Source organism: Haliaeetus albicilla, chromosome 10 (assembly GCF_947461875.1).
Source record: "Haliaeetus albicilla chromosome 10, bHalAlb1.1, whole genome shotgun sequence".
Taxonomy (NCBI): Eukaryota; Metazoa; Chordata; class Aves; order Accipitriformes; family Accipitridae; genus Haliaeetus; species Haliaeetus albicilla.
The window spans coordinates 26,985,398-27,002,561 of NC_091492.1; the positions used below are offsets into that span (position 1 = coordinate 26,985,398).

General features: G+C 67.4%; 3 protein-coding genes across 9 annotated transcripts; all 3 read right to left on the reverse strand.

Annotated features, from left to right (window-relative positions):
* Positions 1–126: 126 nt before the first annotated feature.
* Positions 127–3,894, reverse strand: PBXIP1 (PBX homeobox interacting protein 1). Of its 3 annotated transcripts, XM_069794370.1 has the most exons (10): positions 3,780–3,893; positions 2,975–3,053; positions 2,595–2,846; positions 2,371–2,515; positions 2,064–2,279; positions 1,972–1,995; positions 1,801–1,874; positions 1,575–1,700; positions 466–1,469; positions 127–386 (listed from the first exon to the last, which is right to left on the reverse strand). In XM_069794370.1, the coding sequence occupies exons 1-10, from the start codon at positions 3,860–3,862 to the stop codon at positions 329–331; spliced, it is 2,061 nt and encodes a 686-aa protein (XP_069650471.1). In that variant the 5' UTR covers positions 3,863–3,893; the 3' UTR covers positions 127–328. The 3 variants fall into 3 exon arrangements, with proteins under 3 accessions (XP_069650471.1, XP_069650470.1, XP_069650472.1); XM_069794369.1 differs by having other exon boundaries at positions 1,801–1,899; positions 1,972–2,279; positions 3,780–3,894; XM_069794371.1 differs by lacking the exon at positions 1,972–1,995.
* A 129-nt stretch (positions 3,895–4,023) lies between these two features.
* Positions 4,024–6,065, reverse strand: PYGO2 (pygopus family PHD finger 2). The gene is made up of 3 exons (XM_069794378.1): positions 5,807–6,065; positions 5,675–5,724; positions 4,024–5,593 (listed from the first exon to the last, which is right to left on the reverse strand). Exons 1-3 carry the CDS (start codon positions 5,928–5,930, stop codon positions 4,514–4,516), a joined length of 1,254 nt encoding a protein of 417 aa, XP_069650479.1. The 5' UTR covers positions 5,931–6,065; the 3' UTR covers positions 4,024–4,513.
* Positions 6,066–6,227: 162 nt separating this feature from the next.
* Positions 6,228–17,160, reverse strand: SHC1 (SHC adaptor protein 1). 5 transcript variants are annotated; one of them, XM_069794376.1, is made up of 14 exons: positions 17,057–17,143; positions 14,805–14,893; positions 10,862–11,023; positions 10,580–10,650; positions 10,206–10,269; positions 9,809–9,928; positions 9,288–9,341; positions 9,102–9,153; positions 8,794–8,920; positions 8,502–8,670; positions 8,234–8,294; positions 7,945–8,109; positions 7,590–7,852; positions 6,228–7,347 (listed from the first exon to the last, which is right to left on the reverse strand). In XM_069794376.1, the coding sequence occupies exons 2-14, from the start codon at positions 14,814–14,816 to the stop codon at positions 7,219–7,221; spliced, it is 1,449 nt and encodes a 482-aa protein (XP_069650477.1). In that variant the 5' UTR covers positions 14,817–14,893; positions 17,057–17,143; the 3' UTR covers positions 6,228–7,218. The 5 variants fall into 5 exon arrangements, with proteins under 5 accessions (XP_069650477.1, XP_069650476.1, XP_069650475.1 ...); XM_069794375.1 differs by having other exon boundaries at positions 7,945–8,112; positions 17,057–17,140; XM_069794377.1 differs by lacking the exon at positions 14,805–14,893 and having other exon boundaries at positions 6,229–7,347; positions 7,945–8,112; positions 17,057–17,160.
* Between the last annotated feature and the right edge of the window lie 4 nt (positions 17,161–17,164).

Here is a 17,164-nt window from a genome sequence, read left to right on the forward strand (position 1 = left end):
TCCACCTGCACCCCCATTCCCCTAGCACCCCCTGTTCCCCCAGCAGTCTTTCCCCCACTCCCCCGTTCCCCCCCCAGCACCCCCTTTCCCGTCCCCGCCCCCCCTTTTTCCCCACACCCGCACAGCTCAGCCCAGCAGTGACTTTATTGTGGGGTGACAGTGCAGCATCACACAGCACGGCCCGCTGGGGACCCGGCCCTGTGGGGTGCGACGGCAGCCTCTGGGTCCCCCAAAAACGGCCCGTGGGGAGCCCTTGCCTGGGGGTGCTGGACGAAGGCTTGCAGTGGGGCAGCCGCCCCAGCACACTAAGGTGTTGCCCCCCACGGCTCTACCCCCCCGTGCTGTGCTGCCGCGTGGCTTTCCGGCCCTGCTCCTTCCCAGCGGCACTGCAAGAGAAGGGGGGCTGTGATGGGGTCCCAGGGCTCGGCCCCGCAGGACCCCCTGGCACCGCCCGCCCTGGCTCACCCGCCGTCCCCGGCGTAATGCCGCAGCACATACTCCTCGAAACCGTCGGCCGCCTCCTCGTTGCCTCGCTCCTGCCGCGCCACCTCCTCCAGCAGCTCCTCCACGTCATCCACGAAGTCGACGAAGCGCAGGCGGTCGTGGGTGAAGGTGCCGTCGGCCCCGAAGGCGCCGTCCAGCTGTGCCGCCAGCCCTCTGAAGTGCCCCCCCCAGCCCTGCCGCCCCATGAAGCCCTCCAGCAGCCGCAGGAACTCTGCCTTCTGCACCGGCTTCAGCGCAGCCCCCAGCACCTCCCGGCCCTCCTTGCGGGCGCAGTCAGCCACCCCCGAGCAGCCCTGGGGTGCCTGGTACCAGCTGAGAGGGGGCAGCTTGCGGGGGCCGTGCTGGGGGGGACTGTGAGACGACTTCCCCCAGGTTTTCCCTGGCTTGTGCTCCCGGGGGAGCCGGTGGTCCTTCCTGGGCCTGTGGGCTTTGGTCTGCTCCCTCCTCTCCCGCTCGTGGGGGACCCCTCCGGCACCGTGCCGCTTGTGCCGCCTGCTCTCCTTCTTCTCTGCCTTGAAGGGCTTCTTCCAGGGCCCAGGAAAGGGCTTGGCCGCTTCCAGCTCCTGGCCCAGGCGCTGCTCCAGGGTGCTCAGCTCCTCCACGAGCCCCTCAAGACCCCCAGGGCCCCGCGCCCGCTCCAGGGCACCCACCAGCTCCTGCCGCACCAAAGCCAGCCGGCCGTGCTGCCAGGTACCCTCGCGCCATGCTGCATCCTCACCATGGGCTGAGGCACCCGTGCTGGGGGGCTGCTCTGACGCTGGCTCCCCAGCCCGGGGGCTGCCCGGTGACCCCGCAGCTCGCAGGTGCTGCAGCTCAGCTTGGGCGTCACGGAGCGCGGCGGCCTCCCGCTCCAGAGCTGCGCGCAGCCGCGCATTCTCCGCGGCAAGGTTCTGCTGCTGCGCCCCAGCCGCCACCGGCTCACCCTCGCTCTTCTGCAGCAGGGCGTGCAGCTCTTCCTTGTGGGCCTGGGGCAGGGGGAGGGAGTGGGGGGGCCACGAGTGAGGTGGGAGCGGGAGAGCAGTGCCGGGACATGGCACCTGGCTTCCCCAGGCACGACCACGCTCACCCACCTGCAGCTCCGCCTGCATGAGCCGGATCTCCTGGTTCTCCTTGGCCAGCTTGTCCAGGAGAAGGCTCACAGACTGCACGCTCTGGGGGTCCCCGGCATCCGACGAGGGGGCCTTCTGCTGTGAGTCCTGGGGTAGAGGAAGGATGGGAGCCCCGGGGGGACTGGAGACACTGCCTCCCCTTGGCCAGCTCAGAGGGGCTGAGCCCCGCTGCGGACCCCCTCCGTACATTGCCATCGGTGGACAGCGGCAACTCCTGCTCCCCGGCTGCCACGTCCTGGCTCACCACGTTCTCCATGGGACCTGGAGAGGAACCAGTCAGGGACGTCTGACCATGGCTGAATGTCCAGGCTGCTGCAGGGCTGTACCCTGCCCGGGCAGGACAGTCCCCCATACTCACCATCCGCCAGGTCGTAGGTGCCACCTGGGGAGAGGAAGGGACAATGAGGGGGACACCAAGACCCCTGCCCTGCCCCTGGGACCCCCACTCACCGGAGATGATCAGCAGCCCCACAGCCACCAGTGCAAAGGCACCCAGCAGGTACTTGCTCATGCTGAGCCCGTCCCTATCACTGGCATCCGGTGTCCCTTGGTGCTGGGCAGGCACGGGAGGGGGGGGCCCAGGACAGGGCTTGTGGCCCTGCCGTCGCCGCAGCCCCTCCACATCATCATCACTGCTGGTGCAGCTCCCCTCGTCTGTTGGTGGTCCTGGGGAGGGACGGGGGGACCTCCAGGGAGGGTCTGCACCCCAGCACTGCCAGCACGGACCCCCCCACCCAGTCCCCTGCAAGGGCCTGACCTGCTATGGGGTTGTCAGGGCAGGGTCCCGGCTCAGCCTCAGCATCGGGCTCCTCCTGCTCATCGCCATCCGGCACACCGGGCTCTGTGGAGCCATCTGGGGCGGGCACCGCCCCGGCCCTGGGGTCCCAACACTCCTCCAGGTCCTGTGGGCACAGGCACTGAGGTGTCAAACATCCCCACGGGGTGAGCAGGACCCCAGCCCCTCCCTGCTCCCGGGCTTACCCCCAGCCCGCTGCTCTCTGGGTGCTGGGTCTGGCCGGGGAAGGCAGCTGTGCCATTGGCGGCCACGGCTGGGGAGAGGCAGAGAGCGGCGGTGAGCCAGCGGCACAGGGGAACACCAGGTCTGCCCTGTCCCCACGGCTGCTGCCTGCCTGTGGTGGTGTCCTGGGTGCCTTCCTCCTCCTTCAGCTCCTCATCCTCAGCCCCATGGGAGGCCAAATCCTGCTCTGGACCCACCGTGTCGACAGGCAGACCCTGGGAGAAGGGGGGGCGGGCGGGTGGCACCTTCAGCCTCAACCCCCATCTGCCTCCCTCTGCCCGCAGCCCTGCCTGCAGCTCCAGGCAGGCCATGGGTGCTGCCTCAGGGTGTCTCCAGCCCTCACCTCACCGCCCGCCAGCACCCAGCTGTAGTCCGAGACCCGGGAGGCTGTTTTCTCTGCCATGGGGACAGTCCAGAGCCACCTGCAAGGAGATGGACGGATGGAGGGACAGACAGAGGGACAGGTGGAGGGATGGAGGGACAGAGAGACAGAAGTAGGAATGGATGGAGGGGCAGATGGAGAGACGGATGGAGGGACAGAAGGAGGGATGGACAAAGGGATGGAGAGACAGACGGACAGAAGGAGGGATGGATGGAGGGACAGACAGAGGGACGGACAGAGGGACGGACAGAGGGACGGAGGCACAGACAGAAGGACATGACCCAGCTCCCAGCACCGCCGGGATTTGACTGGGAGAAGTGCGGTCCCCGCTCCCCAAACCCTGCCCACGCCGGGGGATCCCCGGCTGCTGCAGGGAGCAGCCACGGCCGAAGCACCGGCCGCCCCAGGAAAACCAGACCCTCGCACCGCCCCCCCCCGCCCCCAGCTGCCGCCGCGGGTATTTTTAGCCGGGTGATGCTGCCCGACAGGTGGACGGAGGACGCGGGGCCCGGCATGGGGACACCGGGGTGCCGCAGGACGGCGGCGGTACCGGGACCTCGAGCAGCCCCCGCCCTCCCCCCAGGTACCCGGAACCGGCCCCGCACGGTGACGCTCCCTCCCTCCCCGCCCCTGTGGCCTCGGTACCGGGCTGTGCTCGTTCAAGCCGCGCCCGCTGCGCAACCCCCGGCCCGGGGTCCCCGGACCCCGCCCGGGGAAGCGGACTCCGCCTCGGCGGCCCCCGGGGCCGGGAAGAACCGGGCGGTACCTGCTGCCGCTGCCGGCCCCGGCCGCGGTCCCTTTCCCCGGGAACTTTCCCCGGTGCCGGTCGCCGCCCTCGGGAAGGGGCATGCACGTGACGCGAACAGCCAATGGGGACGGGCGGTGGCGGCGACGGACCAATGGGATAGCCCGGGGCGGGCACGCGGGGCCCCTCCGGTACCGGACACCCCGCACCCCCGGTACCGGACACCCCCCCCCGCCCCGGCGGGAGCGGAGCGAGACACTGAGACGCGGGTTTCAGAGTTTTATAGCGACGGTACAAAAGTTTCCATTAACGATCGGCTAAAAGGGGGGAGAGGGGTAACACCAGGACTGTCCCAGGCAGCAGGACTGCCCCGAGCATGTGGAAGGGACACCGGGACCGCTGCACAGCCCCGGGGGGAAGTCGTGGATGGCGGTGGGGACCGGATCTCACACACACACACACACACACATGCCCTCCAAGAGCACTGACCCCACGAGGCAGAGCTGGGGGGGCACCGGGGAGCCTCAGCCCCTACGGGCCAGTGCACCGAGGCTGCAGCCTCCCCCGCAGCAAAGGGCTGGCAATGGCACAGCCAGCACCGGCCCCAGTCCCAGTGGCAGCTGGTGGAGCCACAGGCAGTGCCTGGCACCATCTCTGGCTGGTGGGGGGGGCGGTGGCGGCGGCAGCGGCTACAAAAAAAGGGGGTTTGGTCCTAAATTGGCAGGGGAAGCTGCTGGCAGTGGTGGGAAAGCAGCTCAGCCGTCGTTGGCGGCCACCAGCTGTCCCAGGCCCTCCCGGACATAGACCGACTGGATCTCCTTGGTCTTCAGGCAGAAGTCGCAGGCCCAGACGGCAGAGGCCTCAGTGGTGAGCAGCCCATAGGCATTCTCCGTCATCCCCGTGCACTCCCGGTGGAACCACTTCTGGCAGGAGGCCTCGCACAAGATGGCGTCTTGGTCGTCGTTCACCTCGTTGCGACAAGCCCCACAGGGGTACACCAGCCCTGGTGGCGGCTGGTGCCCTGAACTGCCGGCTGCCTTACCGGGTGGGGGTGGCGGGAGGCTGTTGGTCTCCGGGGTGCCAGCACCGCGGCCAGTGCTGCCAGGGGCGAAACCGGGCTGCGCCCCGTTGACAGTGGCGGGCGAGCCCGAGTGCTGCTCCTGGGCGAAGGTGCTGGGGGTGGGGTTGAGGTTCTTGCCCCCCTCCTCGCTGCCGGCAGGGAAGCCGGGGTCAGCCCCGGGGAAGGGGCTGGCGGTGGGGGGCAGGGGGGGCACGTTCTGCCCTGGGCGCTGCATGGGCGACTGTCCAAAGAGGTTGCCGGGTTGGCTGAAGCGCTGGGAGGCTGCCGGTCCCCCGGGGGGGTTGAGGGCTGGCCCGGGGCCCATGTCTCCCCGGGGGGGCTGCCCCACGGTGGGGGAAATCATGGGCCCGAAGCCCCCGACGGGCCCCTGCAGGAGCTGCCCCGCGGGGGGGCTGAAGTTCTGTCCGAGGGGCTGGCTGAAGGGCTGCCCCGGGAAGCCCATGCCCCCGGGCTGGACATAGCCAGGGTTCTGGGGGGGCATGCTGAAGGCCGGGCCCATCTGCCCAGGGGCGAAGGGGGGGGGCTGCCTCCGCAGGGGCTGGGGGCCTCCACCGTAACCGGGGGGCACCTGCGGTGACATCCCCCCCTGGACGCGGAAGCCGCCGAAAGGCACGGGGCTGCCCAGGAAAGGGGCAGGGGCTGCGCCCACCTTGGGGGCCCCAAAATCATCCTCGAAGGGGTTGGAGGCCACCAGGTGGTCCACCATGGGGGTGGGCGGCGGGGCGAACTCCGAGAGGTGGGAGTAGGCGGGGCCCTGCGGGGAGAAGGCGCCGGTCAGGGCTGCGGCCCCCCCGGCCCCGGCCCCGTTCCCGGCCCCGCCGCCGCCCGGCCCTACCTGCGTGTTGGACTTGCGCCGCTTCTTCTCGGGGCTCTTCATCTGCAGCCCTACGGGGACAAGCGGGGCCGCGTCAGCCGCAGCCGGGGCTCCCCCCCACGCCCGCCCGCCCGTCCGTCCGTCAGCGCTCACCTGCCTTCCCCTGCTTCCGGCCGGGCCCGCCGGCGGCGGCGCTACCCGCGGGGTGCGGGGGCCCCGGCGGGGGCGGCGGGGCCGGGACGCCGCCCTCCAGCTTCTCCGCGTGTGGGGCCGCCATGGCCCTCACAGCCGGCCCGGCGCCATGGGCCCGCCGCCGCTCCGCCTCACGGCGTACCCCACCGGAACCGGAACTAGACGCCGCGCGGAGCCAATCACCGCGCGCGGGGCGGGACGAGGGTGCTCGGGAGGCGACCACCACGCGTCTGGCGGGGAGGGGAGTCAGAGCAGACCAAGTGCACCGCCGGGACGGGAGGGTGCTGTAACGCGACGAACCATAAGCCAGGACCTAGCTTGCGGGGGGGGGCGGCGGCGGGACGAACCAACCAACTACATGACGCGGGGGCGGGGTAACGGACCATGTGTAAGGCCCGGGAGGGGGAAGAAGGGAGTCGAAGGAACCATGTGCCGACCGAGGGGGCGACGCTGGCGTCAGGGGCAGGAGGGGCCGTGGGCCCGATGTTCCCCCCCCCTCACACCAGCCAGGGCCTAGAGAAATACCAACTTTTAATACCAACCGCCGGTTCCTTTGGTATAGCGGGGCCGGGGGGGGGGGGGGGCTGCGAGGGGCAGGGCTGCGCTTTGGCTTGGGGGGGAGTAAGACCGTGCATGCAAGGGGAGGGAGAGAGGGAACGACCCTCCTGCCCACCCCCACCCCCCCGGGGCTGCCGGAGCCTGCCGTGGCCAGCTGGGACCCCGGGGGGGGGGGGGGGGGGGGGGGAGGCAGGCAGGGAGGGGGTGCAGAGGAGCACGTCCCAGGAAGGGGCACGGCGGGAGCTGGGAGCACGGGGGGGGGGGGTGTCTGTCCCCGGCCCCCTGCCCCGCGGCATTGCATAAGAATGTGGGACCTGCGGGGGTCAAGGCACAGAGTTAACACGTAAAGTGATCGGGTACGGTGGGCGGCAGGGCTGGCCGGGCCTTGTGCTTGGGGGAGCAGACCCACCCCCCCACGCAGCCCCCCTCCGTGGCCCGTGGGCAGGGGACGATGCTGGGCTGCCCCCCGGCTCGCGGCAGAGGGGGGGGGGGCTCGATTCCACCAGCCCTGAGCCCGAGCCCATGCCAGAGAGCAGCTGTGGCACGGCAGCGGGGCTGGGTTTTGGTAGGAGCTGAGCTGCTGTGCAAAGGCTGGAGCTGGGGGGAGGAGGCAGGGGCTTTGGCAAGAACAGCCCCCCACGCTGCAGGCAGCTCACACCATGCTGCCCGTGGCCACCACGGCCACCAGCTCCACGTGGCAGACGGGGACAGGCCCCGTCCCTGGCCAAGTCCACGCTCAGTCCCAGGCAGAGTCCAAGGGCTCCCAGGGGCAGGGAGCAGGGCTGGGGGGCTGTGCACCAGGGCCCCCCAAGCACTCAGAGTCTCCTCTCCACAGGCTGCTGCAGGCACATCTCGCTGCCAGCTGAGATGATGGGTAGGTGATTGTCCATGTGGTAGCTGATGAGGTGACTGACACTCTCGAAGCGGTGGTCTTTCGTCCGCACCTGGGGGGGCCAGGGAAGGGGCACTCGAGAGGCTGCTGATGGCTGCAGGAGGCCAAAGCCACCAGCCTCCATGGGCTTAGCACCAACTGGAGGGGAACAGCCCTCACCATCCCCCAAGCCAGCCCAGAGGCATCTCCCCCAAGAAGTGATAGGGAAGCCCGATGCCCTGGTGGCTCTTGTAACCACCAGGGCCCCCCCCAAGCTGTGCCAAGCTCTGTCCTCAGGGCGTTACGTGGACTCACCACTCCCTCGGGATCGACGAGTAGCAGATGCTTGGGCTGCCCACCCTGCAAGCCGGTCAGCACGTATTGGCCCGGGGTGGTGGTACTTTCTCGCACCAGGAAGTCTCCATTCACCTTCAGCAGCTTCTCGGCCTCCTTGCGGTTCATCTTCCCATGGTACCAGGGCTCCCGTCTCAGCTGCTCCTCCATGGAGGCCAGCACCTGGGCAGGGGGTAGCCCCATGGGCACAGACGGGGGGACACGCAGGGCATCTTCAAAGGGCTCTGCAGGGAGAGAGGAGCCAGGGGGGACCGTGACCGACCTCGCTGCCAACCACCCCCAGCCCAGACACAGCTGCAGTCGCAGTTCCACTCACTCATATCGAAGAGGTCTCTCTGGGTGCTGCCGTTGGCCGTTGCGGGGGTGCCAGCGGCCGATGCTTGGCGTGTCTTGTCCATGTTCTGCACGTTGACATAAGATGGGTCATCAAACAGGTCTGTGCGGCCGGATGCACCCACCGGAGCCGGGTATTTCTCTCTCCCTGCTACCAAGAGCACTGTGGTCAGCAGAGCTCCAGCCTGCCTCGGCCCCAACACCAGTGCCCACTGCTGGAGCACTTGGGGTCAAGGAAAACAGATGGGGACCGGCCACATCCATCGTGTTACCTTGGGCAGGAGTGTGCTGCTTCCGGGGGTCATACTCCCCACCAGACGACTGGCCGACAGGCTGCAGGGAGAGGTGGAGGGTGAGCCCCACTGCGCTCCTCACCCCTTCCCACTCCCAACATCCTGGGCTGCTAGAGGTGCCAGGGAGTCATGTGCCACGGCTCTCATGGCAGAATAACCCCAAGTGAAGAGCCCATGGTCCCACTGGGGTCCCTGCATCTCCCTTGTAACATGGAGCCTTCCCACAAGGATGCACCCAGAGCCTTACCAGCGTGGCCCCCAGGTGATTGGGGGTCTGAGCAGCCCCATCCCGCAGCCGCATGTCCACAACCCCCCCAATGGGAGGCTCCTTGCCAGGGAAGTCATTGTAGTACTGGTGATCCGGGGCTGGTTCCTCCTCTTCCTCATCCCAGGCAGAGCCATCAAACCCCGCCATCCTGGGAGGGCACAGCACAGATGAGCAGCTGACAGCAGCCAGGACTGCATCCCCACTCCAAAACCAAACAAACAATCTCAGACACCCTCTCACCTTCATCCTTCCCACACAGCCCTACCCTTACCTGTCGTGCGGTGTCACCAGCTTCGGGGGGTTCTTCAGGTACTGCTTGAACCGCAGCTCAAAGGCCTGCCCAATGGTGCTGATTACATCCTGCGCCAAGCCCTCGGGGCACTCCAGGATATGGCAGGCTGGGGAAGGAATGGTGGGATGGGAGCACGGAACCCCAATGTTAAGTTCTCCACCGCTCAAGCCTGCCCTATGCACCCCAGAGCTTCCTCATGGGGGACCCAGTGCCTCCCCACCACATTGAGCTGTGCCTAAACATCCACGAAACAGCTCTGTCATTTAGCACCTCAGCAGCAGCCTCACCTCTCTGATTGACGGGATCTTTGGCAACATAGGCGACGTACTCTGCTGTGTCCTGCGGGCAAGACACCAGTGGTGAGACAGAGCTGCCAGGGAACGCGGTGCCTGAGACTTTGGGGAGAGGGCAGGAGAGGCACTGATCCCTAGCATGGGGCAGGGCATGCATGGACAGGGACTGTGTGTACTCACCGGGTCTCCCCCAGAAGCAAAAGAGATAGACTGCATGTGGTGGTTGGCAATGATCTGAAAGGCAGAGAGTTCGTTGGATGCAGCCAGGAGCTCCTCTGCACCCAGCCAGAGGCAACACCTCCTGCCTGTCACACTCCTCCCGGGGCTGGCCTGGCACAGGGGCTTAACAAGCCTCCAGAGCCCTGGTTATGAGCCACAGACCACCAGGAAAAGGGCTGGGACACCAACAGGGCCACTGGGAGCAGGGTGAAAGCCAGGAGACCTGTCCCCAGGCTAGGGGATTTGGGTCTCTCAGTCTCCAGGACAAATCCTGCCAAGCATGCAGTATATTGCTCCAACCTCTTCACCCTCAGGGACTGGCAGGAGGTGGGCATTCAGCAGGTCACACAGCCCACCCAGTCATCCCTTAGGGAGGCTGGGGACATCCCCTGCCCCAGCAGGGCCCGGGGTGGGGGACACAAGGATTCCTGCTTGTCTAAAGCCAGCCAGCCACCCAGCCCCTGGCACCTCCCCATTCTCACCTGCTTGCAGTCAGAAGCCATGAGGTTGAGGCTGCTGGTGGAGATGGTCAGGGTGATGGGCATGCCGGCAAACTTCAGGTTGCTCTTGCCCAGGATGGAGTTCAGGGAGCGGCCGCAGGGCTGGGGACAAACAGCACCATGGGGAAGGGGTTCCCCAGGCCGGACACAGTCTGGCTGCGAGGGGACAGGGCACATCCTGCTGCCCTCCACAGCAGAGACAGGGCATCTCGTCCTCACCACCGCTCCTGCTGAGCTCCGCTGGCCTGAGCCATGGTGGGAGATCAGAGCCTCAGCCTGCCCAGCCTGCGCATGGCCAGCTGAGCTGGGATCCGGCCCTTGGCCCCATGCCCAGATGGCCGAGCATGCTCCCCCCAGCAGCTCCCCAGCCCAGCCTCACCTTCCTCCTCCGCACAGCTCCCTTGGCACCGGGCACAGCCTCACACACCAGCCCGATGGCCTCCCTGCAGGGAGCACAGTGGGATGTCAATCCACCCCAGCACCTGCCCTCCCCATTCCCCCGTGACCCCCCAACCACGGGACCAAGGACGCGGGGACCAGCACAGGCAGAAGGGACAGGGTGACAAATGGGAAGCCCTCGGGCAGCGCTGGCTGGGGCTCTTCAAGCAGGGAAAGCATGCTGGTGTTAATATTTGATGGGGCTGCAGGCAGCCTGGCCCCCACCAAAAGCCGCACATGCCACCAGGGGCTTGTGTGGGGCTCAGACCCACCCTGCCCCAAAAGCAGCAGCCGGTGGGGAGGGGCAGAGCTCACCTGGTGACCTGCGTCCTGGTGTTGAAATCCAAAGCCCTCATGGACTGGAGGACTTCCACGCAGCCCATGTACTGGGGAAGAGAGCAAGGTCAGCCTGGGCAGCCCTGGGGTTTGCTCCCCACAGAGCTGGGGAGGGGGGCTAGGGCCCCAAGCCCTCCGGCTCCACAGCAGTGGCCTCCCTGGGAATCCCACTGCCCACCTGCCACCCTCAAGGAGCATGTGAGGAGGTCCCCAAATCCTCATCATGACCCTCCCCATGCCCCCCCAGTCCCCAGTACTCACCCGGACGTGGTAGGAGACCCCAGGGCCCATGACCTTGTCATCCGGGTGCAGCCAGCCACGGGTGGGCTTATTGACGAAGCTGCCGTGGCGGGTCCATTCATCACCCCCCAGCTGGCCGCCTTCCACCCGCGTCTTCTTCCCGCAGCTCAGCTTGTTCATATCCTGGGAACAGACAGCGACAGGTCCCGCTGAGTCGGGGCCGGCAGCCCCCCCCGGTGCTGGTTCCAGCATCTCTGCAGGGCTGGGCTCCCCCGGGCTGCTGCCAGCAGAGGAGCCCCGCAGGCTGAGCAGGTTGGCGGGGTTCGAGAGCTTCAGGTTGGCCATTTTGGGGAAGAAGGAGCAGAGGGTGGTGGGGCTGTCCTCTGACTCAGGTGAGAGCTCTCCAAGAGGTGCCGTGGGGCCGAGGGAAGAGGAGGACAGGGAGCCAGGCAGAGACCGCATGCCTGTGAGGGACTCCATTGGGGAGGCTGGGACCCCCACGCCCCCCACAGCCTCCTCCAGAGAGGAGACGGACTCGTTCCGCAGGTGGCTGTATTTGCTCTTCTGCAAGAGATCCATGCTGGAGAGAGGCGAGAAGGGCCAGGGCCGTCCCGTCCCGTCTGGCAGCAGGGTGGAGGCAGCCAGCCGGGTCTCATGGGGGCCCCATGGAGAGTCCAAGCGCCTGCAGCCACTGGGAAGCCACCCCCAAGCAGAAGCCTCGGGCGAGCTCTGCACCAGGTCCACGCCAGCCTGGCATGGCTGGCAGGGAGAGCCGGCCCCAGGACACCAGGCAGCAGGTCCAGGGGCTGCCCGGCTCTGTGCCGTTGCAGCTGATCGATCACGATTGGCGTCAGCAAGGATGCACGGATCCGGCCAGACGGAGAGCGACCCCACGCTCCCACCACGGCGGAGAGGAAAATGGGGCTGCGGCGACGCCCCAGGGAGCTGCTGGCACGGGGAGGGGGGGCTCAGCACACTTGGCCCCCAGCCTGGAGGTACTCAAGCCCTACAGCCCCATGTTGCTCCTGCACCGAGCCGGCAACAAATCCCATCGTCTTCAGCTGAGGCCGGATCCAGCCCCCTCTGCCCCACCGCCGGGTCCAGCACGGCTGCCCTCCACCCCAGCCGACTCGCTTCAGCCCCTGCGCTGCCCTGCTGTCGCCAGCCGCTAAGAGGAAATCAAAAGCATTAATATTTAAAGCTCTGAGACAAGGCAGCCACAGAGCGCATCCAAGCCCAGCCCAGCCCCACTCTGAGCACTGTCCAGGAGCGAACAAGGTCCTTCTGTGGCGGCCAGCGCTACGCAACCCACGTGCTAGCGGCAGGCAACTGTCGTTGGCTCCCCAGGCTCTGCTGGGGGGAGCGGCGCCCGAAGCCGGGGGGGGCTGCAATGCTGAGATGCTGCCAGTGCTTGCAGCTGCCTGGGATGCGAGGACATCCAGTCCTTCGTGAACGCAGCTCCGGGCATGGATCCCGCCCGGAGGGCTGGTGGAAGAGGAGGATGCCCAGGAGCAGGATACAGGTGGGCTGTCGGCAGGGCTCAGCACGGGCCCCCGGCCGCGGTGGGGAGCCGGCAGGAGAGGTGGCTGCTGCTAATTGCTGCTGCTCCTTCCCGCATCGCAGCCGGCACTGAGCAGTGACTCCTCCCGTGAGAGGAGAAGGGGCTGCCGCTAATCGGAAGGGCCGTGCTGACTCACAGGCGGCGGGGCAGGCTCTGCCCGCGGCGGGGGCTGCGTGCAGGCTGGGGCGTAGCGCAGGAGGGGCTCCTGGCGAGGGGTGGGGACCCAGTGCCTATCTGGAGCGGAAGAATCAAGGTCACAGGCGGCGCTAGCAGGAGCAGGCAGTGAGAGCGTGCCAGGGGGCAAACCTCGGCCCTTTCTACCATGGGGAGCTGGGCAGAGCTGCCACCGGTGGGTAGGGGTGTCAGGGGCAAGTCTCCACTGCTTTGCCCCGTCCTTGACACACCGGCACACCAGTGGGACCTCGGCCCAACCCAACCGCACCGCCCACGCCACTCTTCACAGCCTCGTCCACCTCAGCCTCCTGGGGGTGCAAGAGCTCTCCCCCCTTCCACCTCCCGTGGGCTGAAGCAGGGATTTCAGGCAGCCCCGCAGCACCCAACCCCTCTGACCCACCACGGGCCAGGGCCTTCCCAGGCACCAGGCACTCTGCAAAACCAGCCACCGAGCCAAAACCGGGTAAATCCAGCCTAAGGGAAGGGCTCTCCCTGCTTGGACCCGCCGCCAGGCGCTGCTCAGCCCTGGTGGCTGCCCGCCCTGCTTCCCAAACACTGGCACACCGCCACGGGGACAGGGAAATGGAAGCCAGGACGGAGCTGGAAATAGCCTCCTGCACGGTGCAAGGGGCCGTGGCTCACAGCGGCGGGTCCATCACCCGCCCCCCTCCTGGTGCCAGAGCATCACCTCGGCCACACACACCGCCTCCACAACCACCAGCCCCCACCTCAGCCACTGGCAGCGGTGGTCCCTCGGGCGCAGAGACTGCACCAGCCGTCCTGCGAAGCACTCGTCCCCACCAGGGGCCCCCTGGCCGCTCGGTGCTGTGACCTTCCCGTGGCCGGCAGCACCGCAGCTCTAAAGAAAAGCAGGAAGCCCGGGGCCAGGGAGCCAGGAAGCCGCCAGCCCCACGAGGGGCCAGCCGCAGCCCCCGGTTGTGTCGGGGGAAGCCCAGCTAGGTGGCATTGAACGGGCATGAAGCAGTGGGGTTTGCCCACGAGGGCCTGGCCGCTGGCAGATGTGGGGCTGGGGTCCCCCCACATGCCCAGCATGGGCTCCATGAGCCCCAATGCTTCCTCAGGGCCTTGCTGGGATAAAAGCAGGAGGGAACTGCGCAGGGGCAGGGGGGTCTCCTCAGCCCCTTCCCACTACCCCAGGCCCCGACCGTCGCCCAGACAGGCGACAGGGCTCAGAGCAGCCATCCCCGACACGCACGAAGGGGCTGGCATGCCCCAGGAGCCACAGCCCCCTGCTCAGACAGGCCTCTGCTTTTATAAGATGGAATGATTTCTGATTTTATCAGAACATCCTGAGGCCAGCTGGCCCACGTCACCCTGCCAGCCTGCACTGGCTGGTGAGGAGACATATTGCTGCTCCCAGCCCTTGGAGACCAGAGGTGTCACTGCCACGGACCGCCCCAGAGCCCACCCCAGGGTGTCAGAGACCCCTTCCCAGCAGGTTCAGAGTGCAGGAGGCAAACTGAGACGCGTGCAAAGCCGTGGAACAACAGCCCTGCCTGAACTGGCAGCCCTTGAGCCCCATCCAGCAGGCAGCAGCCCTTCCCCTTGCCAGACAGGCCAGCAGTGAGCTCCTGCCCCTGCAGCGGAGGACGAGCAGAGCAGCCAGAACAACCACCCCCAAGGAGCTCTGGGGACACATCTCGTGCCCTGGCAGCAAGGAGAGGGGCCAGATCCTCCCCGCACGTGGGAGAGACAGAGGGATGTGGGCTACTTTCGGGTGCCTGCGGCTGGGACTTCGTGCACAGCCCAGGGCAAGGAAGAAGAGCAGAGAGGGGATGCTCGGGGCTCTGCTACCAGGTCAGCGCCTGACATACTCCCAGGAAACACAAACTCGGAGCTGAGTCAGAGACCTGGAACACGCCAGTGGTTTGGCAAGAAATTGCAGCGAGGAGCAGGCAGCTGCACACCAGCCGCTGCCGCACGTACCCACCTCGCCTGGGGCAGGAGACCCCCTCGGTCTGACAGCGGTCACAGTGGAGAAGCAAAGAAACATTCAAATCCAGCCAACAGCTGATTTTTTTCCCCTGAACATCACAACAGCGTCACACGGCATCTACATGTTCCTGCGCGCAACCTCTCTGCCGCACAGAAGAGGGGCTGGGAGATGCCAGCGGAGACCTGGGGAGGAGGCTGGGGCCCTGCCAGCAGGGAGAGAGGGGAGGCAGGATCCACCACCGAAGCCACCTAGCCCTCCACCGAAGTCCTTACCACATACTCCATCGCCGGCGGAGGGCAGGGCAGGGCAGGCCCCAGGCAGGGAACAGAAACACACAGCCCCTCTCGTCTGGCACTCCAACCTGCGGTTCGGGGACAAACAGGGAGTTAGCCAGCCCTGCCCTGGACCGCCGAGGCAGTGGCCCTGGCGCCAAGAGGCAGACCCTGCTCCTCCTCGCTGACCACAGGCAGATGGGGCTGTAGGAGCCATACAACACGCTGCCAACACAAGGGGTGAGAGCGCCAGGGAAGCTTCCTGCTTCCCATCCAAGGGAGGACAGTGCTGGGATAGGAGCACGAGGCTGAGCCTGGCTCTGCTCAGACCTCGCCCACACCGGCAAATGGTGTCAAGGGCTGAGAGTCTCTCCATGACCCGACAAGTGTCGGAGCCCATCCCTACCCAGCCCCAAAACCAGTGCCCAGAGGCCACACACAAGCAGGAAGAGCAGAGACAGCCCAGAAGGGCAGAGCTTCCCCCTCCTGCCCACCTGCCACCCCCTCAGCTAGCACCCCACTGCAAAAGAATGTGCAGAGCCCCTGGGGCTGTGGCCCCCTCCTCACCAGGGGAGCAGTGAAGAAGGGAGAGGGGAGCCAGGAGGGGGAGAAAGCTCTGTGAGGGGAAAATAAGGCAAGTGAATTAGGAGCAGCTCCAGAGCCACTGCCCTTCTCACTCCCACAGCCCAGACGATGTGGTTGGGGCCAGGCCACCGAGCAGCACAGGGCAACAAACATGATTTACTTCCTTGCAGCAATTGTGCCCTTATCTGGGGCCTGCAAAGGCTGTGCCGGAGCCCACGTGGGCGCTAACGCGATTAGCTCAGGAGGCAGTGAGATAAGGAGGGCCCCGCTCAGCAAGCACAGTGGCACAGATCAGCCCTGGGCAGGGCCTGGCAGCACCATGCCAGGTCACTCACTACCAAGCAAAGGCAACGACGAGGCCCTTTGGACACCAGGAGCCGAGGTTGGCAGCAGGGAAGGAGGATCGGGACCCCGACCTGGGTGCTCAGCTTCACTGAAGCCTCCATGGGACCCAGCTGTGTCCCCACTGAGGAGGGGACACTACCCTGCACAGCTCCCAGGGGCACAGGTGACCCGGCCACAGCGCTCCTCCACCAAAGGACTACGGGTGGATCCTCAGGCCCCGTTCAGCTGGGAAGAGACGGCATCTTCAACCCTCTGGAACAGACCGAGGCCAGGGCAACCCTAGGGAATGCTGCCGAGAGCTGCCCTTTGCCCACAGGCATCCACAGCGCCAACCCAGCGGGCAGGGCCCGGGTCACATTCCCTCAGGACCCAAGTCCAGGGTCTCCCTGGGCCAGGGCAGAATGCAGGTGACCCTATCCGAGAGATTCAACTGGAGAAACAAGAACAGCCTGCAAGGGACGGACAAAACACGCTGCCGGAGGGAAGGCAAAAGCCTGCAAGGGGGAATGTCTACCCCTGTCCACAACAGCCAGGTCTGCTCCAGATACTCTCCCCCTGCCTTCCTCCAAGGCATCAAAGCACAAGCAGGCTGAAGGCAAGATGGCAGGAGAGCGCACCCAGGCACCACAGAGACCAAGGATCCCTCTGAACCCAGCTGGTGCCCCATCCCTGCTGGGGGTCATGCCAGTCTAGGGTCCAGGGCTTTTCCCCAGGCCCCAAGAGCACCCCCGGAGCTGGCCTCACTCCCGTGCACCACACCGGCACACGGTCCTGAGCGCCCGGGACGGGGTGACCCGAGACAGAGCCCAGTGAGCGTCTCTGGGCACGTACAGCGGCCGCCACACCAGGGGAGGGTCCAGGGCACCGGAGCCACCCCGAGCCCTGAAGGCGACCAAGCAGCTGGCACGGCCCGGCACCGCCCCCGGCTGGGCCGCCCAGGGGAGGGGGCCGGGCCCGCCCCGCCGGGCCCCGAGCCCCCCACTCGGCTCCCCCGCGCAGATGCAGCGGGGGAGGGCAGCCCGGCTCCCCGCAGCGCTGGGCCCTGGGGCCGGTTGCGGCGGGACAACCCAGTCGCTCCACGCAAGGCAGTGGCGGCGAGCAGTGCGCACCAGCGAGCGGGGAGGACTCAGCCCCAGCGGCACCGCCGCTGCGGGGGCTCCCCGGGGCACGGCCCAGCACCGCGGGGCCTCGCCCGCCCCCGGGAGCCCGGGGCCTGGCGGGCGCCGGGGGCCCGCACGGCCCAGCCACTTCCACGGGACTGCGCGGGCCGCGCCGACCCCGCCGCGGCCCCGGGGCGCGGCCCCCCCGCCCCGCGCGCTCACCGGGGCACCATGGGTCTCGAGCCGGTCTCCTCCGGTCCCGGCGGCCGCGACGCCCGCACCACCCGCCCTCCCTCCCCCCTCCAGCGCCGCCACTCACTTCCGGCCCAC

Excerpts from the sequence above, each read along its gene's own strand:
- PBXIP1 (XM_069794369.1), bottom strand. The coding sequence starts at position 3,862 with ATGCCCCTTCCCGAGGGCGGCGACCGGCACCGGGGAAAGTTCCCGGGG. Across the intron at positions 1,701-1,800 it reads CGCTGTCCACCGATGGCAAT|GACTCACAGCAGAAGGCCCC; the intron begins GTACGGAGGGGG and ends CCTCTACCCCAG. Across the intron at positions 1,470-1,574 it reads TCATGCAGGCGGAGCTGCAG|GCCCACAAGGAAGAGCTGCA; the intron begins GTGGGTGAGCGT and ends CCCCTGCCCCAG.
- SHC1 (XM_069794373.1), bottom strand. The coding sequence starts at position 11,419 with ATGGATCTCTTGCAGAAGAGCAAATACAGCCACCTGCGGAACGAGTCC. Across the intron at positions 9,154-9,287 it reads TTGCTTCTGGGGGAGACCCG|GACACAGCAGAGTACGTCGC; the intron begins GTGAGTACACAC and ends TCTTGCCCGCAG. Across the intron at positions 7,348-7,589 it reads TCGTCGATCCCGAGGGAGTG|GTGCGGACGAAAGACCACCG; the intron begins GTGAGTCCACGT and ends TGGCCCCCCCAG.
- PYGO2 (XM_069794378.1), bottom strand. The coding sequence starts at position 5,930 with ATGGCGGCCCCACACGCGGAGAAGCTGGAGGGCGGCGTCCCGGCCCCG. Across the intron at positions 5,725-5,806 it reads CCGGAAGCAGGGGAAGGCAG|GGCTGCAGATGAAGAGCCCC; the intron begins GTGAGCGCTGAC and ends TTGTCCCCGTAG. Across the intron at positions 5,594-5,674 it reads GGCGCAAGTCCAACACGCAG|GGCCCCGCCTACTCCCACCT; the intron begins GTAGGGCCGGGC and ends TTCTCCCCGCAG.